This window comes from Artibeus jamaicensis, unplaced genomic scaffold, assembly GCF_021234435.1.
Source record: "Artibeus jamaicensis isolate MK-2021 breed Jamaican fruit bat unplaced genomic scaffold, CSHL_Jam_final scaffold_474, whole genome shotgun sequence".
NCBI classification, from domain to species: Eukaryota; Metazoa; Chordata; class Mammalia; order Chiroptera; family Phyllostomidae; genus Artibeus; species Artibeus jamaicensis.
In genome coordinates this window covers 27,178,363-27,205,665 of record NW_026522046.1, presented here as the reverse complement: position 1 = coordinate 27,205,665, position 27,303 = coordinate 27,178,363, and the positions used below count along the sequence as shown (strand labels likewise).

Here is a 27,303-nt window from a genome sequence, read left to right as displayed (position 1 = left end):
ATTGTACCACAATCTCTTTGACTTTTCCCTCCCACACAGCCCTCTGCTGCTCTCTCTGCTTGTTGGAATTCCTGGCTTTATTAGCCAGGTCAAATTATGCTGCAATAACAAACCACCCTGATATTCTTGTGGTTTACAACAAAAGCTGTTTTCTGATTGATTTCAATTTCCCATTCATGTAAATAGCAGGTCAGATTCAGGTCTGTTCCAAATCATCTTTATATCTGGGATTTAGACTGAAGAAGCAAGCTCTACCTAGGACACATTGGCCATCTCATAGCAGAGAGAAGAGCAATGGCGGAAGCATGCAATGGCTTTTAAAGCTTCTGTTAGAAATGTCAAATGTCTCTTCGATCACATTTCATTAGTCAAAGGGGGTCAGAAAGCCAAACCTAATAAATATTACTGGTGTATGGGAAGTGTAATCTTCTCTTAGTATAATCTCTCCTACAATATAGTCCTTCCCATTGGGAGGGGCTAGTAAGGAGGCACTGGCCTTGTATTTGTTTTGGCAAACTGATACTAATTGAATTCTAACTTCAGGCATCCAGGAAATCCAAGGTAGTAGCGTTCTGCTCCTTTTGCAGCCTCCCTGTTTTCAATGACCATTGTACTTAATTTTCTTTGTGTCATTCAAGCCCTAATCAGCTTCTTTGGATTCGGCAAATGATCTTACACCATCTTTGGCTTCGAGATTGAGAAAAGGAAGAAAGAAGTGAAACAAGGAAAAAGAGGAAAAGAAGCTACTTGATTCCAGAACTTTAAGCTAATATATTTCTAAACAAACATATAGATTAGAACAAACCTATGCTCCCAAGGAAAAGCTTGTCTGCCCTCCTTGGCCCTGGCGGATGACGGTGCCAGTTGTCCGTGGCCACTTCCCACCCCGGTTGTGTTTGTTGTGATCGCACATAGATGTGGGGTTACTCCATCAACATTCTTGACTCCTTTGTGTTCAGAAAGTACAAAGGCTGTGAGCCTGTTGAAGAGCGAGTAAGAAGACACATATGGCTATGATGGAAATGAAAGTGTGGAGAATAAATGTTTTAGATGAGGAGAAAATGATGAGAGTTGCGTGTGTGTAAGGGAGGAATTGTTCCACAGAAGGCACAGCTCTGAAGGACAAAAAGAATCAGGCAGCAATTGAAGAGCTGGGCTTTGCAATCAAGAGTAATCAGCAAGAGATGAGGCGAAGTGATTAACAAAATGGAAAACCTGGCACATGAGTCAGACGATCAGAATCAACACAGATGTCCTTTAGCCTGTGTTAATTCAGGGGAAGGCCAGGAATTCGCTTGAGAACTTAAAGGCTAAATATGTTTGTTGTCGACCAAGGCCAGGCCTGCCTGCAAAATAAGTGGAAAACTCCTACACCCTGCCGCCCAGGTGTAGATAAGGAGAGATGGCCCCAGGCTTGGCACAGCAAACATTTCAAGGTCTAGTATCTGGACATTAGCCTGAATGGAGTACTCACTATGAAACTGAATTTTTGCCTTATATGGTAGCATAAATTGTTTCTGGTTGCTAATGTGGTTGGAGGTATGAAAGATAGTGAGCCCACACTTCTGGGCTCCCCTGAGCTTCCAGACATCTCCCTCTCTTCAGGCTGCCAAGACCACCAAATTTATGGTGTCTCTATGAAAAACCAAGGAGGCAGTGGCAAGCTGCATCTGCCTTACTTCATGTCTATCCTTTGCTCTAAAATACACTGCTTTGGAAATGAATCAAAGTACAGCTTCTTTGAGCTGGACTCACAATGTCATTCTTGCCCAGCCTCTCACCTAGGCCAGACTCTATGTTCCGACTGCACGGGGTGAAAATGCCACCCAGGAAGTACTTGTTAAAAGCCACGTGTGGTCCATTAGTTCAAGGCCTGGCCCCATCTGCACTGTCAAATAAGTAGTAAGTGCAGATATTTTATTTCCTGAAGTCAAGGGATTACCGCCTCAAGAGTTTTTCAATGGTCTATTTTGGTGGAGAAAATGCTCCAAATTACCTATGTGGCGGTAGACAGAAAGGACAAATGCATCTGATTTAAGTTTTGAGAGCCATATAACTCCTCTTAGGAAGAAGTGTGTTCATTTATTATAAGCTTAAACTCATAATCACATTTGACAGTGACAATGGAACCTGGATCCCACTTGCTTGGCCTCTTCCTTTCCCTCTGAAAATCTCCCCACAACTACCTTTACCAACCCCAAGGGCTCCTTACAACACAGTAGGAACAGCATTGCCCTATCTTATGCAATCTTAGCAAATTATAGCCTGAAGTGGGACACTTTTGAGCATGAAAAGGAGCAGGATTGGTAACTCTGCCATGCAGTGGACATAACCTGGGACTGTCCCGGGAAAGCTAGGATTATATAGACATCGTAATCCCAGTATTTGCCTGCCTGAGGCTTCTTCCAAATGTATACTGCTCTGGCCCCTGCCCCTGCCCCTGCCCCTGCCCCTGCCCCTGCCGGAGAGGCAGCCCTGAGCCCCTAGACTGGAGAGTAGCTGAGCATGTGATCCAAGGCTGGTGAGTAACCCTGGGCTAGCAACTCTGGGAGTCCTTGATTAGACTTGGCTGGACATGATTAGCCTGATCAAGCAGATTCTCTCTTTCATGAACTGGAAATAGTGACCAAAAGAAGCCAGGGTGGGTAGTGATTCCATTTTTTCTCCACATTGTTAACATGTGGGACACACACTACCACCGACAGCAACATCTGTCATTACGCTGCAACAATTTTCAACTGTTAGGGAGTGGGGAGGGGAAGCTGCAATAGAAAAATCTCCAGCAATGTCTGCTAAAACCACGAATGTACACACCCTTGACCAAGTGATTTCAAGTATGGAAATTTATCCAACAGCCATACTTCTACACTTGCAAAATGATACATAGAACAATAAGAATCGCTTCCAGGGAGAGGAATTGGAGGGCTGGGGGGTGGGTGAATTGGAGAATTTTCACCATATACTTTTATATTTGTTAAATTTTGAACCACATGATTTTTTTTTTACCTATTTTGAAAACTAGTAAATAAAATCAAAGATCTAGGATATGTCACAGCTTTATGTAGGAAATACTTTTTTTTTTAATTGCCTTAGAAATATTGATTTTAACTTTGCCAACAGGGCTGCCTAAGATCCCTCTGGGCATGATGGACCCAGGAACATTGAGATTTGGGGACTGGCGGTTTTGGGATTAGGTGGTAAAGTCCCGACCCATTCAGCAAACGTGTGCTAGGCACTATGAAGATTACCAACAAATAAAAGTAATTTAAAGTTTCACAAAAATGTGAATATAATGAACAGTATTAAACTGAACACTTAAAAATGATTAAGATGGTAAATGTTTTGTTATGTTTTACCATAATTTAAAAAACAAGGAAATAATAAAAAGAATGAAAGAAAAATTTAAAATATATATATATATTTACAGTTTACTTAGAGCCTGTATATAATTCAGTATTTTACCCTAGATGATGCTGGACAAATGTTTGATAAATGGTATAGAACTGGCAGAAAAGAGAATAAAAATACTAAGCTAAAACCCAAATGGAGTGAAATTATTGTTACGATAAAGGGGTGAGCCAAGTGCTGAACAGGAGCGGTGGAAGGGCCTCTTAATTCTGATGGAGAGGACCAGAGATATGTGCATTGTGGTGGAGAAGAACAAAATGAAGGCTTTCGGATCTTAAAGCTCTGGATCCATCCCTGGCTTGACTCTTTTACTGGCTCAGTGACTTAACTGTTCGTTGCCTCCCTGTCTAAACAGTTGATATTACCCACCATTCAGAACCAGTGTCCATTTAAATGAGGCGACTCAAATAGAGCACCTAGCAAGGTGCTGGACACATAGTGTGTGCTTTACAGATGTTGGTTCCCTGGTGAGATTCAGTGAGAGCCTTGAAGAATGATGAGCAATTTGAGGGTCTGGAAAAAGTCTAAGAAAAAGGCATTTCAACTCAAAAAGCAATTACAACTGGGTGAGTCAAGCAGAAGCCCTGGGATTTTTCATGAAACCCTGATCAGGGAACTTATGTGACACTTGAATGTGGCTAAATGACAGTGGAAAGACCTGTGTGTATATTCTTTTCATTTTTATTTATTTTTATTATTGTTCAAGTACAGTTATCTCCATTTTCTCCCCACCACTCCACTCTCCCCACCCATTCCCACCCCGCCCTTTGACCCTATTCTCCTTTGGCTTCGTCCATGGGTCCTTTACACATGCTCCCTGAGGGCCCCTCCCCTTCTTTTCCACGGGTGTGTATTCTGTATTTCTTCTTTTTTGTTGTTCCTGCTTATTTTCTTCTTTTGATTTCTTATATTTCCCTTTAACCCTCTCCTCCTTCACTCCTCTCTCCATCCCCCCCTTCTTTTTCTTTTTAAATGTCAAAAGATAGATTCTATTCTAAAAACCATCATTACTTTTCCAGGTAATCTTAAGAATATTACATAATTTTCATAAAATAGCATGGTTTCATAGGAGTTAAGACCTGGAAGGAGCATGATTTCAAATTTAAAATAGGGAGGAGGGAGTTGTTTACTCCACTGAGACAAAAGAATAATGACATCCACTGTGTGTGTACCTGTTAGGTGCTTCGCAGGTAGTAGTATGATTTCTCATAACTGCAAGGTACATATTAATCCCATTTTATAGATCAGAAAATCAAATCCAGAGAGGCTAAGTGCCTAGACTTAGAGGCACCTGGATCTGAGCTCAAGTCTCAGTTCAAAGACCAGTGTCTTTCCTGTGTACTCTTCCATTGCCAACGTCATTAGATTTCTCTGGTCTCCCATCTCTAGCCACTTAGCCATGCATGCAGCCTTTAGTTCTGGAATCCCTAGTCATGTTTAATAAAAAGGAGTGATTGGGACCAATCATCTATATAAACATGAAAGATGACAACAGCATTACTCTACCGGTTCCGAGAGTGGAATTTTATTTAATACGTGCCAAAGTTAGTAACAGCTTATTAAAATACATGCAAGACACAGGAATGCCTTTGATTCCACCAGATTCTCATAATGACAAATACTGAACCAGTGAATTCTCCCCCACCAAATTGTTTTGTTTTTAAGGTTCAAGGTCATGTAGCTGACCTGTTTCTGTTATTCCTTTTGCTTAAACCTACTTCTGCAGTGAACAGAATTATCACCATGCAGAAAAACATGGAGAGTCCATCCTCCACACTCAGGAGAAAAATGTATTGTTTGGAGGATTTAACAACTATTGCACATATTTTATTCACTCGTTCTCTTAATGACTTACAGCAATGGTCGAGAAGCCTGTCTGCTAAAGTAGGCTGGAGGCCTACTTTAAAAGCTGGTATGTGTTCTTCCGTATTTCAAGTATGATTTGTAAAGCTTGACAGTTTTTTAATGGAACTGTGTACATGTGTGAATACAACTATAACTGGAACAACTTCTTGGGGAGTTTCTTTGTTTATAAGAGAAATGGTTCCAATATGACAGTGTACAACTGCTTGATTACTCTGTTTTTAACTTTTATGAAATGCTCCTGTTTGGCCTACGCTGTTCTGATATAATACTACCAATGGTGCCTACATACACCCTCTCCCCTCCCCCCAATATCTTAGCTCATTTCTAAAATAATTTTTCCCCTGGGGGAAGATAAGACTAAAATGTTAAAAGAGGAGGGAAATTATAGGGTCTTGCTAGGATTATAGAATATTTGTCATGGAAATGGCTTTAGAGAATCTATATCTAAACCTTTCATTTTATAGATAAGAAAAATGAGACCCTGGAAGGCAAAGTTACTTATCCAAGGTCACACAGCTGGATAGTCACGGAAGCAGGGTTGGAATCCATTTCTTCGGACTTTGAGGTTAAGATATGGCAAATTGATCAGAGGGAGCAAGCCTTAAAACAATTTGAGGAAGATATGCCACATTGAAACAATGTTCCCTTGCTCCTGGCTTCCATCTGCTCCCTCCTCAGTTTTCTTATCAAGTACTTTTGGTTGAAACTTAAGAGCCGGACCATTCTGTGCCTTTTACCTGCCTTCAGCCTTTCTTTTATCCCTTCTCCACCTCTACTCCAGTTCTCACGTGCACTGCTGCTGCTTCCTAATGGAAAGTAATTTTACAAACCTGCTCCAAGTTCAAGGGAGGTCATTGAGTGAGGCAGTGCCCCGTGGAAAAGGCTAACGGTGAAAATGCAGACAACAATGAAAGAGAGGAGTTTGCTTTTTAATTGTATTAAATAAGCAATGCTAGCTGGGGGCATGATTTTTAGCCTCTAAATAACCATCTAGGCCACTGTCAACCATTCAATCACCTTTGTGTCAAGTCAAACTGAAAAACCAGAATAAAAATGAGAACTATTATTTAAAGAATTGCCCTTTACACCTGTAAAACAACTAATATTGTCAATAGTTTTTTTTAATTTTTAAAAAATTTTAAATTTTAATTGTTGTTTGAGGACAGTTTTCTGCTTTTTACCCCATCCCAGCCCACCCTGTTAATGGTTCTTTACAGTTTACAAAGCACTTGCACATCCATTTCTTCTTTGGACTCAAAGCACAGGGTGAGCTCGGTAAGGTGATCTGTTCTGTTATTTAGAGGAAAAACGGAGGTCAGAGATAGAGGTTCACTAAGGGTGGGTATCAGCCCAGGTCTTCTAAATCTATAAATCCCATATTCTTTTCATTTTACCACTTCGTCTTCCAAAAAGCCCAACAGCAAACCTTTACAATTTCAGAATTTGGGGAAATTGGGCCAAACCCGTTCAGAAGGTGATGGTTAATGTCACGTGCCATCTGCAACAGGTCCAGGCTGCTGTGCAAGCTGCTCTGCTGCTTGGGCGAATGATCTCAGAAGGTGATGTTCATGGTTATTTCAAGACGCTATTTCCTGGATGCTGCGGCAGGTGGGGTCAGACTGTGAGGCACAGCATCCTGTGGCTGTTTTTGTATGGTACAAATGATAGTACAGACGTGCTAATTCACTCTTTTATTTTTTATGAAATGCTTCTCTTCTGCATACACACACACTGAAAGTTTACTGCTGTGGGAAAGTGGGCTTCCTAATTTAAAACTCCAGTATGAAGACTTGTCTCCCTCTCACAGGGCCTTAAGAGTCTCCTTCTACTCTGCTCATCTCTGGGCCTGGAAGAGCAAGGCACACACATTCTTGTCAGGCAGCTCAGTCTTGAAGAAAGAGAAGGGAAGGGGTTGGGCCACTCAGGTACTGTTTCTCTTTCAAACTCAGATGTCTCTTTATCCCCTCTTGGGCAAAGTGAATAAGACTGCCGGAGGAGCCAAATCATTACATTAATGGAATTCCCTTCACAAGAAGGGAAATGTCAGGTGTGGAAAGGCATGCCACACATATAAAGAAATCCAAGGTCATGAAGACTACATGACTTAACATAGGTGAAACACTTAGGGCCTGGTTTAGACGTGGTAGTTGATTAATGGAAGGTCTTTTCATTGGAAATCCATAGACTCATTTCTGGTCTCAGCTCCGCCATTCACTGTGTGATTCGGGGCAAGAGATCACATCAGCGACTGCTGAATTCTCAGAACCAAGACAGGCACCTTGTATAGCACCTGTAATTATAATAGCAACAACAACAGTGAGTTTTTTCTTTTTAATCCTCACCCAAGGACATTTGTTCAATACTTTTCAAGATAGAGGAAGGTGAGGAGAGAGGGAGAGAAACATCCATCAGTTGCCTCCTGCTCTCCAGCTGGAGACCCAGCCTGCAATCTAGGCATGTGTCCTGACCAGGAATCACACCCATGACCTTTCGGATCACAGGATGATGCTCTTACTGACTGAGCCACACTGGCCAGGGCAACAGTGATTTCTAATAAATTACTTATCCTCTGAACTTGTTTCCTCATCCACAAAATGAGGAATTTGATGTTGATGACATTTAACTTTCTTCTTCATTCTAATGATCTCTTCTATAATAGTGCGGGAGGAGTGTCCAAACTGTGGCCTGCAAGCCACGTGCAGCCCAGGATGGCTGTGAATGGGCCCAACACAAAATCATAAATTTACTTAAAACACTATGAGATATTTTTTTGTGATTACATGTCGCAATGCATTTTATGTGTGGCCCAAGACAACTCTTCTTCCAGTGTGGCCCAGAGACGCCAAAAGGTTGGACACCCTTGTTAGGGAGACTCAGCAAGTCTGACACACCCCTGTGTTTTTTATTTCAAATAAAGGCAAATGGATGTCCTGTAGGCATCAGCATTTAGTCTTTGTACAATGAAATACAATATTCAGAAAGGGCCATTCATTTAGAATAGTAACATAGCTATAATTCTCTAATAATGTTAGGGTTAATTAATTCTTTTCTACTCCTCAAATATCCTGGTCAATTTTAGTAATAATACCAGCATTTTCTTCCATTCTTTAGAGTTTTTAAAAAATTTTCATTTGGAGGTGATTGCAAGCTTATCCCCATTAGTCCACTGTCCATACCTATGCTACTACAAGGTCTTCTCACTTTAAAAGTTTAGAATTTTATAGAACAAAGCCAATGCCAATCAATCAGATTATTGTTTTATAGTATAATCTGTTCCTTCCCCATTAAGCCAAAAACAAAACCACTCTTCAATTGTTACCATCTTAGAATTAGAAATTAGGCTCAGGTACTAATGTTACCAGGAGATCAAGCTAATAAATAGCTGAGCTAGGTTCTGCACACTTTCAAAGTGCCTTTGTATCTTATTATCTTATCCTGGTACTTATAACCAGGTGTATCATCATCTACCATGATGCAGAAAGTTTTTGTGTTCCAGAAGAGGGCATGCATAAAATACAGAATTCAGAACTTTTTCATTAGAAAATATAAAATTTCTTATTTACATTTGAATAGACTTGCTTAACAAAGGCAGATATTCAAAATCTAAAGTGAACAGCCTCAAAAGGCACAGTGAAAAATACCACATTAGCCGAATGATTCCAGCAACTCTAAAAACAAAGGTCCTTCAAGACTCAGGTCTCCTTTATGACCTGCTGTTTCAGTCTGGAGTCTAAAAGACTGTCTGTCTACTTTGTGTCTGACTTATTTTCCTGTCAGACAGGAACTGGAATTTGAACTTTGCTCTCCAAAAGCCAAAGGCCAACTAATTTAGAAGGAGACTCTCAAAATCAGTGATGGTTTCTTCTAGTTTCATTAGTTCTGTCTAAGGTGATTAAAGAATTTGATTCTCAGATAACCACAATCTTTATTGCTATTTTTACAAATCACATTAATTTCTATACTTAGTTCTGATCACTTGTGGCATTCCTGGGGCAAGTCTGGATTCATACAGCATTCCAATGCTGAATGCCTTTTCAAGTTTCCAACAGAATACTGTGCTGGTGAGTGATGATACCTTTATTGTAGTAGCCCCAAGGTGTGGAAGTTGTTTCCTGTGGCCTAGACTCAGCCCGACCCTTCCACTTGTTGAAACATCTGCAAATACTTTTTTCATTTCAGAGGCATCTCACCACAGCCAGCCAGCCTCCCATCTGGATTGCTTCCTTTTTTCCTGATTGCTCACGCAAAGCATCAATAATCTAGGAAGGCCTTTAGCAAGAGAGAAACTGGGAGGGCCTGTGGAATAGAGTGGAGCATTTGGAGGTTAGTGCTTATGGGTTTTCCCATACTCATTCATTAGTTCATTTATTCAACAATCATCATGTACTGGGTAGTAATAGCAATGCAAATGACAGCAAGCAGTACTCTCTGTCCTCAAACAGGAAAACACCTATTGTACGCTGCATTTATTGTCTTAAGGTAGGGAGTTATATTAATTAGTTTATAGTAATAAACTACACTCACCAAGTGTCTTCTATGTCTAAAGTTCCACAATTGCTTTAATTCTTATCTTTGGTAGGTATAGGGTCTATGGAATATTTTACTTAATCTCTTTGCTTCCCCACCTTGGAACTACATAAAATTCACAGTTAAGAAATACCATAGTAATCTTTACTTGATAAGTGAAATGATAAATTGTATAGTGTTGAGTAATCATATTCCTTCACATGTTTCATTTACTTTAAGGCTATATATTAGGCTACAAAACTAACTACTTAACTGTTGTTAGAGAGTATATTTTAAAAGGTGTTAATGCAGCTGGATAATTTTTATGTTCTTATATGATATTAATTCCAACTTTTAAAATTATATTTATATATTTATGCATTTGCACATTTTAATGTTAAAGTTAAGCTCTCATTTTATTAAAATCAAATCATACAACGATCTAATTAACTTCACTTTGGGAGTTGTTGAGCAATAATTATACCTTCAAAGCACCAGGAGATTTAAAGTGTATAGAGGGAGTGGCCCATCCACCCAGGATTTCAAAACCACATGGTTCTTCAGGTCCTGTTGGGGCTCATCTAGTTGCACATCTTCCCCTGCAGGAGTTTGGACTAACCAGGTCACTACATCCTGACATCCTGATCTCTATCACTCACTGCAACATGACAGAATGTCAACAGACCACAGGGAAGTTAGCAACAGGAAGAGGAAAATGCTTTAATACCCAAGGTCATCCCCAGAGTTCAGCAGGAATAGATCCTATATCAAATCATCTGATACCAAATCCTACAAATGAGCTCAAACATACTGTCAGACTTACCATGTTCTCTAGTTGCGATTCAATACTGAGGCAACCTGTCGTGAGTTGATAGTTGTTCCAAGTTTGCTATGATCGAAAAGGCAGGTTGCTGCTCTGTCACCGCTTCCTTTTTGCTGCAGAACAGATCACATGGTATTATGCCTTGGCTAGTCTTCATTTATCTACATATTAATTGGACATCTTGGAAGCTGATAGGGGTTGGTTCACTTCTTCAGCTTTGGCTTCTCTCCATCCCCAGTGTTCCCTGTCTTATTACTCGTAACAAAACAAAGCTATTAAATACAACAGGAAAATATACCTCAAGGGGCAGTGGGAGCTAGTTGCCTGAGAACTCTGAAGAACAAAGAGAGCCACCGAAGCCCTATGGTGTTTTGTTCAAATTAGACAAAGACACCCCTTCCTCAGCTACATTTAAAACATGTGGCTTAGTAGGTGCAATTAGGGACTAGAGTTCAATGCCTACCCAACTCCTCTGCCAGGACAGTTAACTAACTGCACAGGTATATGGAGCCTTGGCAAAAAAGAGCATGCATAGCATTAAAGTGATGGCAGAGGGCATGAAGAAAGATGAGGGCAACTTTGATAGAGAGAATGATGGAAAACAGACAATATTGTATGGTTTTCTTACGACTTTCTAAATAGAAGAGACTGATTAAGAATGGTATTTCTGCCTTCTGATTCAAGTTAAAACCATTTATCATGGAATCCATGACTTTTTCTTTCCTCCCTTTTCCATCTCTGTGAAAGACCAGGAACCAAAGATTTATGTAATGTATATTCCCAAAGTGATATTTATAGAGGTAAAAAATATTTAAACATTAAGTCAGTTTTGTCTGTTTACTACTCTATCCTAAACACAGAATGATGCCCTACACACAGTAGGTCCCTTAAAACGTTGATTGAGTAAATCTCTAATCCTAGACTTTCAAACACTGAGCAACAGCAAATTACACTAAGAAGGTCTCTCACCTCCAAGATTCCACAAATGAAACTAGGAATTCATCAAAAATTATTTTTTTCCTTGGCGCTTCATAGACCAGAGGTCTCAGCTCTCTTATAAAATACCATCACCACAAACACTACTCAAACGCTAATTTTTACAAACTTCCATTGCACATCATGAAATACTTGTCCACCAACAATGGAAGGTCTATAAGCCAAGGATTTTATGGAAGGATGCACCCTCCCACACTGTATTTCAGTAGTTAATAGATGACAAATGAAAACATCTGGAGGTACATTTTTTTATATATTATTTTGCACTTTTGTGATTTTTATATATGGTTGTCCTAACAGCAGTGTATTATTTATAATAGGTGAATATATCATTTTTCTCCAAAGGTCTCAAAGCACCTCTGGTGAGTAAGGAACAGCCCCTCCTATACCTCTGGTGAAGTAGATATACTGTAAGCATTATTTCCATTATACCAGGATCACACATGAGTCAGTGGTAGGACTGGCATTACTCACTCATGGCACTTCAGTTCACAGCCCTAATCCATCAGAGAACACTGCCTATACCTTAATTCATTCCAAGTATTCATTTGATCCCTGGCTAGTATGGTTCCATTGGTTGGAGCAGCATCCTATACTCCAAAAGGCTGCAGGTTCGGTTCTTGGTCATGGAACTCACCTAAGTTGTGGGTTCCATCCCCAGTTGGGGGGTGTGCAGAGGCAATGGATTGATATATCTCTCTCACATCGATGTTTCTCTCTCTTAAAAAAGCCATAAAAATGCCCTCTGGTGAGTAAAAAAATTTCATTTGATGCAGTTTGCAAGGCACTTGGGCTCAGTCTCTAGTTCCTTACAAAACTCACATCATATGAAAATTGCAACCTGTAAAAATTCTCTTAAAATATTCAAAATTCAGATCAGAAAATTTTCTGCGTAATAATTAATCCTAATTGTTTCATAATCACATACCTACCAGTGGGTCACATGTACATTAAACAAATGACTGAAATACAAAAATTTAAAGGCTCATTCCTCTTATGTGTTAGGATATTAACCATTTGTCTATAACATAGTTTTTTTTTTCAATGTTTGTGTCTATACCATAGGTTTGTTTTTTTCGGCATTTGCCTAGACAGCTAAATACTTGTGTTTTCTGTGTTTAATTAGAAGTTCCTGCCGTGTATTTTAGCTGAGTTTGTACAAGACGTTCAAGACCATGAAGAGATGAACGTAATGGCTTCCTCGTGTAATGGTCTTAATTTTTTTTCAGTTCATTTGTCCTTATCAGTAACCTTACTGTTTGTACCCAGACTCTCAGTGAATTCACAATTATTCCTCTTTACAAACTATGCCTCCAGACTTGACTGTATAAATTCAATTTCATGCATGCATATACAAGCCGTGTGCACTGCCTGTTAAATGATGTACTATGAACAAGCTAAAGGCACATTTTAATGACCTTTGATTCCATGTTGCCGTGGTTTTTAGACAGTTACCTACTGCTGGGGACAGTGTAAGACGGATTCACAGAGATAATTTGCAGTGTGCGCCCCGCAAACCAGTTTGGTCATAGAAGCCGGATGCCTAACTGAGCTAGTTACATTTTCTACTTTTCTCCTCCGGCTCCCCAGCCCTCGCAGCCCCCCTTGGATACTTCTGAGGCTCCCCGCGGTGACTGCCTGCATGGGGCTGATTAGCTAGAGCGGGAGCACTGAGCGGCTTGGGCCGCAGCTACGGGCAGAGCCGGCGCCCAGGCCAGGCTGCGGCTGCGTGACAGGCGGCACTTCCCAACCCGACGCTGTGGTAATTCAAACTGATCTCATCGCCAGTCGTCACGACACGGCTTCCTCCGCCGCACGCGGCGTAGCGTGAGAGGCGCAGGGCGGCCCACCCCCAGCCGGAGAGCAGTCGTGGCCGCCGCCTGTGGAGGCACGCGAGGCGGAGCGCGCGTTCAGCTGGTGGTAACGCTGTGTTCAGTCGTGGAAAAGCTGGCCCCTGGATGTCAAAAACTAGTCCGTCCGCCCAAGCGCTGGCCTCGCTCTGTGCAGCCTCAGCAGACCCTGCCCCTCACTGGCCCAGGACGCACAGCTGCCAACCCACTCCGCGTTCCGGAGCCGCCGCCGGGTCACTGGGGTCAGTCGCCTGGCAACCCAGCCTGGCTGCCCTGCGACCGGTTCCTGGCCTTAGGGGCTGCAGCGGGGCGCCGTGGGAGGTCCCTGCCCCGGCGTCCCTACCCTGGCCAGGCCGCCCGAGCCTCCTCCTGCGCAAAAGAGCTGGGCGCTAGACGGCCAAGCTACTGCGGCCTCCCGGCCCGGGACCCCGGTCGGAGGAATCAGGAGCCAAGGCCGCCCAGGGAGCTGAGTGGGGTCCACCGGCCCTCACCCGCGCCCCTTTCCTCCTTCGTCGCGATGCCGGAGCTGTCTGCTTTACAGCAGCAGAGGTGGAAACTTTCCGAGTTGACGGTAGTCAGCTGCGGCTATAGTTGGTGCAGGACGCAGCGCCTGGGGGGGTGGGGGGCGGTGGGATCAGGGATTCCAAGCCGATTAGGCGGCCGGGTCAGCACGCGAGGCTGGTTCCAGGCCGCCAGGAAGCCTGAGCGAGCACGCTGGCCCCGAGAGCCAGCGGCGGGGGCGGGGTCGCCCTGGGTTGCGTGACCTGCCGCCCAGCAGTCGCACGCACTTCGTGTCCTAGGAGGCGCTCCCAGCCTGGGCTGCAAGGCACTGCCGAGGGGTTGGAGGTGCAGGTGCTGGAGGGCGGCCCGGGGTTTCCACCTTTACAACCCGAGCAGGGAGGGGAGTCACGCTATATTTCTGGAACAGGGCGTGAGTTCACCGTGGAGGACACAACGTCTCCTTGTTATCAGCACGGAGGTAACATTCAGTAATAAAACTCGCTCAGACAGGATGTATGAAACGTACTAGGAACCAGAGCTGCTCTATCAATAAGCAATCACGCCAGGGAAACTTTCCAAGGCAAGCTTTAAACTAAGGCACAGCGCACAGGTGCAGTTGGTGTGACGGACGTGCTTACACAGAAAAGGAACCAGAGCAAAGACTGCTGGCCTTAAGGAACTCAAGTCGTGTTCACTCTGCACGAAGATTAATGCCCTTGGGACTCTTGAGTTGCCATATAAGAGAGGTCTCTCCAGTTAGTGTGCCAGGGAAATGAGGCACCTCTGATTTTAAAATAAAACACACTGGTCCTCCCAGGGTACCTCAGCTGATTAGAGCGTGTACAGACAAGCCAAGGTTGCAAGTTCCATCCTGGTCAGATGCTTCTTTCCCTTCCTCTCTCTCAAATTAAAACCAACCAACCAACCAACCGACCAACCCCTGGAAAAGTACGCTTCTGGGAGGAATGACAGCATACACAGCCCCATGGCTGTTACTAATGTTTATGAGAACACAGTGTCTGTACTTTTGTTTCTGTTATGAATTTACTTAAGATATTTGTCCCGCAGGGCACTGTCTTACGTCCCATTCATTTTCATAAGTAGTATGCCCCCTCCCCTCCTCTCCCCCTTACCCCTATGAAAAGCATGCGGGAGAAGAAATACTTCGTCTACAAGTCTGATAAAAATATTAGGAAGTGTACCCAACATTGCTAATTTCAAAACGAGCTCAGAATTGTACAGAGGGAACATAGGGAAACTCCAGTTAGCCCAACTTTTATTTTTTATCCTGTGAACCAGAACACAGTACCACGTTACCCTGTATTCCCTCAAAAGTTTGAATAAAGTGGCTGCAGACAGGCCTCCCAGGGTGGCAACCACAGCTTTCATTGCTCTTTCTGGGGTCCATCCAATGCGAATACAGAATTTTTTAAAAGCTGACATTTATTAGGCTCTATTTGCCAGGTACTTCATACATGTCTTACTTATTGGGAATACTGCCAAACTCAACTCAGTCAGATTCTCCTTACTGTTTACTTTCACCCAAGAGTTGGAAGTGGCCGGAAGCACAGACGGTACTTAGACTGAATGTGAGTGTAAGCAGAAGCACCTGCTCCTCATGTATTGTATTAGTGGACTCTCAGCCAACCAGCACCCACGGGGCATTAGTGAAATGTGGATTAGGAGCATATGTAAATGCCCAAAGTATATTTAATTCTTAACTTGGGCATAGACTTTTGCCCAAAGTTAACTTAACTTATGCCCAAAGAAACTTAACTTTGACTTGGACTTACTTTCTTCATAACTTTTCAGACACAGCTTCCCGTTTTCAAAAAAGATTTGGTCAGCTATAAGTGATCACTTGCTTTGTTGTACTCACCCCAACACATTTTATTCCCACCAAGATGTAGGTTGGATTTTCTGTCCTAACCCTTTTTTTTAAACTGACAATAAACATTTAAAGTTTTAGACTCCTTTGTAAAGCTACTTTGTACATTTTGAAAACTAAAAAGGTCGTCTTGATGGGCCCGGGCCACAAAATACTAGTTACATAATTATACTCTATATTTTTGAATCCATCATGTGTTCAGTGTAAACTCGAGTACCTAATAAAGTGAAGGTCGTGATGTTTAAATAGCATTTCTCTCTAGGAGTTCAAATGTTTTGTCATCTGCACAGGAATAACTTGTATACTGAATTCTTTTTAGCCCTGAGAATATGATTACTGAACTAAATTTCCACTGACACAAATCAGGCCTTTAAATCATAAACATCTATCGGATATTAAACGTAAGTCAAGTACTACAGTGAAGCCTTTTATGATTATAAATGTATTCTCTTGTGGCCTGTTCACTATTGATAAGAACTTTACCTAAATATGTACTATGTGCCAAATATAGTTGAATATTTGTTACATGAATATATTTTATTTTTATAGATACATATTAGTTCCAGATGTATAATGATTCAATATTTGTATATATTATGAAATAATTACAACAGTAGGTCTAGTTAACATCCTTTATCACACGATTACAAATTATTTTTTTCCTGTGATGAGAGCTTTTAAGATTACTCTCTTAGACACTTTCAAATATACAGTGCAGTATTATTAACTATACTATTACTATATTATACTATTATTAACAACTGTGCTGTAGCTCACATCCCCAGGATTTATTTATTTTCATGAATATATTAAAAAAAAAGAATAAAACTAATGGCACTGACTTAAAGCTCTCGTAATGAATTTGATGCTTAAAAATATAGTACTGATAGTTCTTTAAATTCTTAGCATTGTATACCTAGCCTTAATAGATGTTAATGAATTCAAAGACTAAAAATTGATAATTTCCTTATGTATTGAAAAAAACACGTTTGTAGAATTTGCTAGTTTAATGAAATTATTGCTTATTCCTGAGATTTCCGTAGGATTCCAATGAAGCATTTAAGACTCTAACTCACATTTGTTTCAGTAAACAATTAGAAGTGATTCCATTCTACCTTGATAGAGATGAAGTTCATGCTCAGTATTTATAATTTTCAGTAGCTATCAAGTTTATAGGAATCAAATTATAGCAATTGTCCTGCCATTTTGTTATATCTCTATTAATAAAATGTTTAATGCCATTAAATAAGGAATTGTGAATTATATTTTCTTACAAATTAATGAAAAAATATCAAACATTATCAGCTCTAACAAATGGTGAAAAATTAATTACTGTAGCTCTGGTTTGAAAGGGTGTAGCCCAACGAACATGCTTAAACAGTGCTATTAGGGTCAACAAGAAATACGTTTATTATGTTCTAAAACTCTTAAATGTTCACATCTACTGGAATGGGCACCTGATCCTCCTCCTTCCTTGTTTTCAGGAATCCAGACCTCTCCCCTTTCCCCACCATCCAAAAGCAGGTAAATCAGCCCAGCTCCAGGAATGAGCTCCGATTAAGTCAGTTCTGCCAGCCCCTTGCCCTTTACTGGTGATTTAAATGGAATGGGCCTGTGACCCAATTCTGACTAAACCTGCTTCAAGAGAAGTTTGCTGGAAGCTTCCGAGAAAGTTCTAATCAGCATATATATTTAGGGTTCATCACAATCTGGTTTATAAAATTTAAGGATTAGCAACAGCAAAATATGAAACTGACTTACCAAACAAGACTGAGTGGTTATGAGAAAAGATAAATAAATCCTTTGGTGATGAATGTCCTAAGTAGATTTTTCTGTGAAAGAAAGCAATTAAAAAAAATAGCACTATAATGTTTACATGCACTCCAAATAGCATTCTAAATACCATATACCTTTTTGTTCACGACTTCTATCAGCATATATTTTATTAGGATACCAGTGTACCTCACAGAATCAACAGAAATGCTGAATAACCAAGCTTCATGAAAGCAGGAAGCAGGACTGCTTTGAGAGCTTCACACATGAATTCTGGAACTCTAAAAATCATAGACAGTCTCAGCCCTTTGAATCTACCACTTAAGGGAAGTTGGGGGTTCTATACTTTTTTAGTTTCTGCGCATGGCAGGTCAGTGGTGGCTAACAGTCCAATTTTGCCACCAGAAGGAAGAGAGGAAGTTTTGTTCCCAACCCACAGCTAGAAAAATGTCAGGAAATGACTGGCATATCTTGGGTTATACATCAACCCCTTGACCAAATTCCTGAAGCCAGAAGGAGTCAGGTACAGGCCTCCTGATCAATTGTAGGGACCAGGAATGCAAGGCCACAAATGATGACCTCCCTTTCTAATAACATATCTAGAAACATAGGGGCCAAATCCAAAGAAGCGGGACAGTTCTGTTCAGAAGAAAAGAATGCTAGACAAACATTCCTATGTACTTCAGAATCAGGGTTAGCTGGGAAAATACTTTACCCAGCTAAACAGTAAATCTTGCTTTTTCCACATAAACTGAGGTGAACATGTGTATTTTGTAGTGCACAGTAGGCCTCCTAACACAGGAGAATCCCCCTCTTAAGTAGTGGTGTGTTACTCGTGTAATACATTGCACGTGTGTGTGAGTGTGTGTAATCAGGCATCATAAGCCTATGGGTAATAATAATAGGGAAATAAGAATATAGATCAATAAATCAAAATTTAAATAAATAGAAAATAAGCTAATGAGGAATTTTGCGAGCTTTCAGTTGATTGGAGTGGTTTTTGAATTAAACTGTTTTGGTGTTAATATTCTTGTTTTGTCCTCCAAACCTGATTTATCTACAAATCTACAAACGTTTGAATTCCATAGATACCTGAGCAAACAATATATTTTGCTCATGGAACCTTAGATTTCTTCCTATATGGCATCCTATATATAACATCTGCAACCTTTCTTTCCCTTTAATAACTACTACAACACAAAAGTCTGTAGGCCATGTGGAAAGCCCTAGCTTAGTCACTTTACAGAGACTCTGTTCCCAAAACTAAGGGGCATTTTTCTCAGGGGTCATTGACCCACCGGAGGAAAAGAATAATAAAGGGTCATAGAGGAGGTTAAGAGAAACTTAATTTGGTTATCACTGGATTACTTTTAAGGGTCATAGTAAAAAGTGAAACTTTGCTGATTTAAAACTTAAGAACAGGATAAAACAAAACTTTATTCAATATGTCCAATGATGGGAATATTTTAAATTCTACTTCAGTTAGTATGGCCCATAAAGTGAAAAAAAGAAGTGGAAAAAGAAAAAGGACGAGGAAGGAAACCTGGACAGAGGAAGAGATTGATACAAATGGAGAACCAAGAAAAATACACACCAACATGTGAGAAAGGCTTATTAAATTTCTTTAAAAAAAAAAACTATTGTTTTTTTTAAAAAACAAAACATCCTGCCACAACTCTTCGTCTGTGCTGTGGTCTTCAGGAATAACCCTTTTCACTGCTACTCTTTAACAAAGGCTATTCACAATTTACCAACTCTCTTTATCCTTGACATTCTTGGAGTGCTTTCCACTGTTCAACGGAACTTTCTTTGATGATGAAAACGTTTTAAATATATGTGAAGTCACGTGGTAGCAACTTGTAATTACCGAGTGTTTGAAATGTGGCTAAGTGCGAAAAAGGAATGTAAGTTTTTACTGTACTTCATTTTAACTAAGGCTGGCAGTCTTATTGGACAGTGCGGTTCTAAGAAACATGTACAGTGGAAGGAAAGTTGGTCTCGAGGCTAATGTAGAGATGAATTAGATGAAATTAAACCACAGAATTAATGAGCACCCCGTACTGGACCACTTCATTGGCTGTTCTTTGCCTTTCTTAATCCTTGTTCAGTCCTCTAATATGCTTTTCTTCCCCAGATGAAGAAAGGTGCTCTCTTCAAAGGGGTATAAATAGAAAGTCGCTGGTAGGCATTGCGGCAAAAATATCAGGTTAAATAAAGTGTACATGGTAAATCTATTTTCAAGACTTTTAGTGCTTTTAGGAACAACGCTTTTAGAAGCGTTCAGAACTTCATGCTATCATTTTTATTAATAATAGCTATGTAGTGTGACAACTGTTCTAGCATGTTCTACATCTTTGGATTCTCTAAGTCTACACGTTTTAATTAACTTTCTTGGTATTTATTCAACCTTATTTTATTCAATACTAATGTCTTTCCCTGTTAATGACCAGTGAGTATTTTGTTTCTTGGAAGAGCTGCATTTTGGATCTCATCGCCTTTCAAAAAGGAGAGATCTGGATTGTGAATGAGTCACCTGCAAATCATACCAAAGGCTGCCTCTGTCTGGGTCAGTCACTGAGCTTCACCCCATCCTGGAATGCAGTGCTTGTCACACAGTGAGCTATCATTAAATACCTGCTTTATGAATGAAGGAAAGTCAGTCATACGTACAGTCATCTATGGATAAGTAAGTTGTGGACTAGGGGTCTCAAGATACTTTTTGAACTAAACCCTTCATCTTGACTACCCTTGGACTAGGATGAAAATTTTACCAACACCTTCCCAATTAACCTGCCCCCCCCCCCCCCCCCCCCCCGCCACAACTGAGACCGGAGCTTCCCCTTGACACCCATTACCTCTACTGGCATCTCTCCTCTTTCCACCCAACTACAGTAAACTGCCCGCTGCCTCGTCCTCCACACGGACCCTGGGACCGGGTTAAGAAGCAGATGAACTTAGGCCCCCTCCATTCGGAAAGTCGCTGTCGTGACTCCAGCCTGCACTACCGCCCCCCACCCACCGCTCCCGGGCTCGCCCTTCCCTGCCTCTCCTGGCACTCCTCACGGCACTCTGCGTTGGATGAGCCCCTTCCTTTGATCCCACCAGACCTTTCCCGCTTCCGCTGGGCGCTGGAGCCCCAGCCAGGGCAGGCAGGCGTCTTGCTCTTGCGTCGTCTTTGGCGACATGCGTGGGCTGTGACGCCATCGCGCCCTGACGTCAGACTACGTGCAGCACGGTCTCCAGGGAGATTGGGAAAGCCGTTTCTCTTCCCACGGAGTCCAGGTCTAGGTGAGAGACGACAAACGGCTTCCGTGAGCCCCGGGATGGCCCGGTCCAGGACGCAGTTCCGGAGCGGAGGCGAGCCGCCTGCCGGAAAGAGAGCCGCAGCGCCCCGAGCCTCGCCTCCGCCCCCTGCTGCATCCGCTGGCCCGCCCCGGGGGCTGGCGGCCTAGCACCCGCTCCTGCCCTGCGGTGTGCAGCTGGGGCCACACCGTCGCACTCTCCGCTTCTTCCAGCCGGGGCAGATCCCGAGGGAATGGGGGTTAGAAAGGGACAGATTTCAAAACCCTTCTAGGAGTTTTGCTGGCCTTGCAGTTGATTTCTGTTTGGAAAATCCCGCCGCTTCAGGAAGGTCTTAGGATATAACACCCGCCTCATCCAACCCTGACCTCATTTGTGGGTGATTCACACCAGCGGGGTAGTTCTTTTATGGAAGGGCCTGAAAACGGATTGTGAGTTAATGGCCCAGGGTGACACTGGTGTGAGGAAGGGAATATGAAGTGAACAATCGAGGACATTTTTGTGTTTTTGACATCTGCTTTGTGACCCTGTTAGAGCAGGTTCAGAAATACCCATGAAGCTGCTGCCAATTATCACCACACCTCTTGCTGAAAGGTAGTCTTCACGTGTGTAATGTGTGTAGTGTGAAAGAATAAAAGGGAATCATTTGATAAAACATGCAAAGTAATGTAAGGGTAAATTTAAATTATTTAAAAATTTCCCTGTTGCCAAAAGGGAAAGAGACCCTTCACCTCTTTTTCTTGAGAAACCTCTTTTTTGTGAATTCCCCCACTGTTTCTCTAATGTGTATGCAAAGACCCAGAATGTTTTCCTTGAGGCCCTGACAGCCATTTCTTTAAAAGGTAAATATCAAGGAAGGTAGCTCAGGTTTCCATATCTCAATGGGAGTTTTAGTCTAGAGGGCACCTACTAACCACCTGCTTTATCATATAGAGACTTGCATTCCTTAGAACAAATGCAATTAGCTAGCATAGATGGCCACTTCAATTACCAGGTGAATTTAAAACGACCTATGGAAAGCTGTATTGAGGATAAGTTACCATGTATCTGGAGAACGTGTATGTAATGAACTGTATCTGCCTGACTGTATAAAACAGTAGGATTTCTTTATGTCTTTGGAATCTCATTAGCAGGTTGATTGTGATGTGCCTGGCTGTCTAGTTAAATGCATATTCAATAATAACATTGCTACCTTTCTGCCATGGGGAGATTTTCTGGGTTGACAGATATTTTACTTTTAATTTTTCATCTATAATTACTGCCAGTTCTTCCCCCATGGTAGAGTAAGACCACTAAGTGGGGATAGATTTACAGACAATGAAGGTTCTAAATAAAAATGGTCCCACTGGTGCCTTGTTTGTACTGTCACTAGGTCCATGCTCTCAAATAATCTTGTGGGTGGAATTTTAAAAGGAAATTTAGTTGGCAATTTAGGAGAAATTCTCCCAATAGAATTTAATTAAGCTGATGCCATCTTGTGTTGCTGATGGTGAGTCCATTGTAAAATGGCAGAAATGAGAATAATGAGCCTTCTGTGAATAATGAGCTCTTGCCACATCACGGTGACAGTCTGCCAAACATCAGATTATTATGTACTTGGCCATGTGGGCCCATGTTAACTCTCCGTTAACTTTACCCTCATAGTTAGCTCCAGTTAACTTTACCAAACACACACACACAGACACACACACACATTACATTTATGTGAAAAGACAGCTCGTTAATTATTTGCTGTAAACAGCAACTCATTAAAACAAGGGTTTTGTGCTAATGGCTTAGGGAGGGAATTCTCTCCTCTACCAATAGTTGCATAATTTTTAAAAATACTGCAACTACAAGAATTGTTGTCACCTACAATTTCCTTGCTACCTTGGCAAGGCTGCAGTTGCGATCTCGGGTAGAGTACTCTGCTTCTCCTGTCTCTGTCGAAATCCTACCCTGATCAAAAGCAAACAGTCTCAGGAAGCCTTCACCAATTCTCTGCTCCAAGATACTTTTCTTCCCCAAGCTCCTGGATTTTTCATTATCTACAACTTTTGGCCCTTGGGTCTTTTCCCTACCATGGAATTGGGCCAGGGTCATCTTGCTTTGCTGCCCTACTTCTGTCCCTTACTCCTTGGGTTATAAACATCTCTTGCTGATGAAATTGGACTGTCTATTCTTTTTTTAAAAAAATTTCTTGATTTAAGAGAGAGAGAAAAAAATAACATCGATTTGTTGTGCCACGTATTTATGCACTCACTGGTTAATTCTCGTATGTGCTCTGACTGGGGATCAAATCTGCAACCTGTGTATTGGGATGATTCTCTAACCAGCCGAGCCTTGCAGTCAGGGTCGGGACTGTCCTGTGCTTTCTCTGTACTTGGGGAAGATTTAAAAAAGAAACAAACCCAAAGTCAAAGTGCTCCTCCATTCATTCTCCATTTTATGAAAGTAATGATAGAGTTTTGTATTGTATTGTTTTATCATAAGATGAAAATCTATGAAAAGTAAAATACCTGCATAAAAATTATAAAATGTCGATTTATAGGTAAAATTGGCTGTTGGCTTCTCATGCTTTGATGACTCTTCTGTTTGGGGCCTGCATATCATATTTAATCTGATAACTGAGCATTTCTTCTGTACATCGTCATTTAAACCAGCATTCATGTCACAGTTGTTTTTCTTGTCTGCTGAACCAAAATGCCATATTTCTGCATTTTTCTAGTAGCTTTTCAAAAAAACCTGAAATAAATGATTCTGTTTAAAATTTTGTGATCCTTATTCTGTATTTGCAAAGCAAATAATTAGTAGTAAACCACCACTGAAATTGCAAGTGGACTTTTAATTTCTAAAGAAAGAAAATATTTGCAGCTATTACCAGTAGTCTCTCTCTATAGGTCTTTTCTGTTTTATTAGCTTAATAACTGAGAAAACCTCACTTGTACGTTTAACACTGAGTTGATGAAATAAACATCTGTTGTAACAGTTATCACCATTTTTCTAAAAATGCTCCCAAGAATTTATATCTTTTAATTTGAAAATTTTTCACATTATTTCAATTCTGATTATTACCATCAATATTTCTAGATTATTTTGCTTCAGAGTTCCTTCAGTATATTTTTGGAAATTATGGATCGTCACATTCCCATGCATGCATTACCAGAAGAAATCCAAAAGGTATGATATTATATCATGTTATTACAGCATAGCATTAGTAACATTTTAACAGGTAGATAATTCTAAAACCTAGGGGAGTGAATTCAGAGGTTTTGTATTTATTTTTGTCAGGGCACCTGTAATGAATTGATGGAGTGGGGAGGGGAATAATCTAAACTGAGGAATTCAGTTCGGTGCCAAGTGTTTGACTTGTAAAAGAAGACAGAGATACAATTCCAGCACAGTATTTGACCAGGTGTTTGTGGAGCCCTTGGGAAAAGAGGGAGGGCCCCAGGAATGTCTCAATACTATATTTAGATACTTTTCTAGAGGATTTACATGAAAAAGTTTAAAAGAAACTGGCATAAATGGGTCTGTTTAAAATTTTAAGTGATCCTTATTCTGTATTTGCAAAACGAGCAATTAATAGAAATTAAACCACAGAAATTAAAATTAGTTTGTAGGTTTTCATGATGCTAAATTTTTAAATCAATCTCTCTCTCTCTCTCAGGGTCTATTTCAGTTTCACCCTAATTCTTGCACCATGTTTAAGGTTCTTTATAAGCAAATTATTTTAAAATGCTAAAGCCAAGCATTTCATAAATCTACAGTTATGTTCTCAGAGCAGGAATGGGAAGCAAAAATGACTGTACTACACTGTGTTATTAATAACAAAATAGGTAGTAGTAGAAAAGTTGCAAGAAAAAGTAGAGGTGGTGGGGGGATGGCCACCAAATGAGAAAGGATGGGGAAGAATGCTGATGATACTAAGCAATAATTAGAGAATGAATCCATTCCCTGACTGGTAGGTTAAGGTTGTTAAATCAGCTACCCCTTGGTCTCACCTTTTAAGGGACTGTTAGGTAAGTAAGAATTCTTGCACCAGGCACTTTTAAAAGCCCTTTCATATATATAAACTCATTTAATCTACTTAACAATTCTTCTTCACAGTTCCAAGCTAATCTCCTCCCTGTTAGTTCAGATCTGTCCTCAGGCAAACACATTTCTCCCGTGTTTAGTTTGGCAATGCATACATTGTTAATGGTATAATTTTAAAAAATATCTCTTTGAAACTGATCAACAAATTGAGAATTAAAACTTCAGACCGTAGCTATCATTAATCATTCAGGTTTTTCAGTCAACTCTTAACCACTAGTCTGTTACTTTTTAATTAAAGAAATTAAAGTCAGCTCTCAGATATGCTTTTATCCTTTGTTCATGTTACTTTGGGCTTCCTGTTAGCATTAACCATGCCATTGATTTCACTTGATACTTACTGTTACTGCATGTTCCCCAGATTTATGTAAACTGCAATCTAACAGGAACTGGAAGGGAAAGCCAATTACCAGAAAAGACCTTTTCAGGCATAGCATTTAATTATCTTCACCTGTTAAGTTAGGTGTACTAGATGGTAAGCCCAGAGAGAGCTCAGCCATGTATGCAGTGCTTACCTGGGAAACGCTGCTTTTATCATTTTATAGACGTGGAATGTCTTTCCTTTTTCCCTCAACTGAATTCCTTCCATCCCTACCCTGTGTGGTAGGGATCAAAGGAAACAAAACAAAACCATCTGCAAGAGACAATACTTGTACTTTGGATTCCAATCATTTGTCAGGAAGAGGGTATATAATCACATGAAAAAAATAATTCTAAAAGACAGTGTCTAATTTAAATGTCATACAAGATTGTATTTTTTTCTGAGAGAGGAGAAGGCAGGGAGAGAAATCCCCAAGTTTTGGGATGGCCAAGGGAGGAGCTTTATGCAGAAGTTAGAACTAGGACTGGCCCTTAAAGGCGGAGTGTTTCTGTAGACTCCTGGCACTAGGGCATGCTAGGCCGCGGGAATAGAAGCTTACTGGTGAGAAAAAGCTGGCCAACTTAGAGAATGTTTAACAATGTAAGTGTTTTGACTATATAAAAAAGTATGTATTTATTTGGACAAGGTTTTATGAGAGTTGTAGAATGTTTTTTCTCATGTTTAAGGTTCTTTATAAGCAAATTATTTTAAAATGCTAAAGCCAAGCATTTCATAAATCTACAGTTATGTTCTCAAAGCAGGAATGGGAAGCAGCTGTCCATACATTGTAGGAAGTGGCAGCTCCAGGAGAAGTGCCGCTGCCTGAGGCCCTGGACAAGCATTCTGATGGCGCCCTTTGTCCTGCTGAATGTTTGGAATTTGAAGTACAGCTTTGCACTTTTTCAGTCCTAAGTTTGATCCATTTCTACAACAAATATTTATCCAGAGCCTGTTATGTGCCAGACATTGTTCTGGGCACTTGATTATAAAGCAACCAAAATGTGTACATGCACCCCACGGCGTATTAGAGCGCAGTCTAAAAATAAGGCAGTTATTTGTTTTCCATAACTTCTTACCTATGTTTGATTCATCTGGTCTGTCCATAATGTTAAATTGCCTAGTGATCAGGCAGTATATCTACCTAGTCAGCTTGCATACTTCATTCTACACAGAGTCATGTCAGATAGATGCAGGGCAGGTAAAAGTAGGTTTACAGTTCTTATGGAAAATAATACAATAGTTAATAAAGAATGCAAGAGTAAACTATTTTGCATACTTAGAACTATAAACCTACTTTTGCCCCACCCTGTATATAGCTTATAATGGTAATAGGAATACTTGAGATGAGAATTATTTAATAATACCATATTATTAAGTGAAAAAAATTTTATAATGGCTTAGAAATTGCCTCCATTTCTTTATTTGGGAAAAAAGGACATGAGGTGGGTGGATCAGTGTCTCTCCCCACCCCACTCCTGTTCTTCTTTTAACTGTTTTGTGTTAGTTTTTATGCTGATTCTTCTTTCTAGACAAGTCCTTGTCCATCCTCCCTCCCTCCCTCCCTCCCTCCCTCCCTCCCTCCCTCCCTCCCTCCCTCCCTCCCTCCCTCCTTCCTTCCTTCCTTCCTTCCTTCCTTCCTTCCTTCCTTCCTTCCTTCCTTCCTTCCTTCCTTCCTTCCTTCCTTTTTTTATCCCTCTGTGTAGGCAAGGAAAGTTAGTGTAGAAATCAGAGGAGAAGGTAAGGGGAGCCCTTCCTCCTTATTTCTATCCATACTTTTGCTATGTGATATGGGAATGGGATGGTTGATAACTTACATGAAAGGTACTTGATAAAAACATGAAAATGACTGTACTACACTGTGTCATTAATAACAAAATAGGTAGTAGTAGAAAAGTTGCAAGAAAAAGTAGAGGTGGTGGGGGGATGGCCACCAAATGAGAAAGGATGGGGAAGAATG

At 40.9% G+C, this 27,303-nt stretch overlaps 1 protein-coding gene and 1 long non-coding RNA gene across 6 annotated transcripts in view; one reads left to right on the top strand and one right to left on the bottom strand.

Annotated features, from left to right (window-relative positions):
• Window positions 1-4,477: 4,477 nt before the first annotated feature.
• Window positions 4,478-20,973, bottom strand: LOC119035110 (uncharacterized). Of its 4 annotated transcripts, XR_008390176.1 has the most exons (6): window positions 20,719-20,973; window positions 17,600-17,670; window positions 12,237-12,319; window positions 10,604-10,716; window positions 9,350-9,570; window positions 4,478-7,564 (listed from the first exon to the last, which is right to left on the bottom strand). It is a non-coding gene; the product is annotated as an uncharacterized LOC119035110 (long non-coding RNA). The 4 variants fall into 4 exon arrangements; XR_005079716.2 differs by lacking the exon at window positions 12,237-12,319 and having other exon boundaries at window positions 4,479-7,564; XR_008390175.1 differs by lacking the exons at window positions 12,237-12,319; window positions 20,719-20,973 and adding an exon at window positions 20,158-20,389 and having other exon boundaries at window positions 4,479-7,564.
• The window catches only part of LEKR1 (leucine, glutamate and lysine rich 1), a 163,910-nt gene continuing 157,432 nt past the window's right edge, over window positions 20,826-27,303 (top strand). Inside the window, exons 1-2 of one of the 2 annotated variants that reach the window (XM_037126349.2) lie at window positions 20,826-20,899; window positions 23,981-24,070. In XM_037126349.2, coding sequence (XP_036982244.2) covers window positions 24,023-24,070 — 48 coding nt within the window. In that variant the 5' untranslated portion in view covers window positions 20,826-20,899; window positions 23,981-24,022. Of the gene's footprint in view, window positions 20,900-21,630; window positions 21,754-23,980; window positions 24,071-27,303 lie in introns of those variants that run through there. The other variant, XM_037126350.2, reaches the window with a different exon arrangement.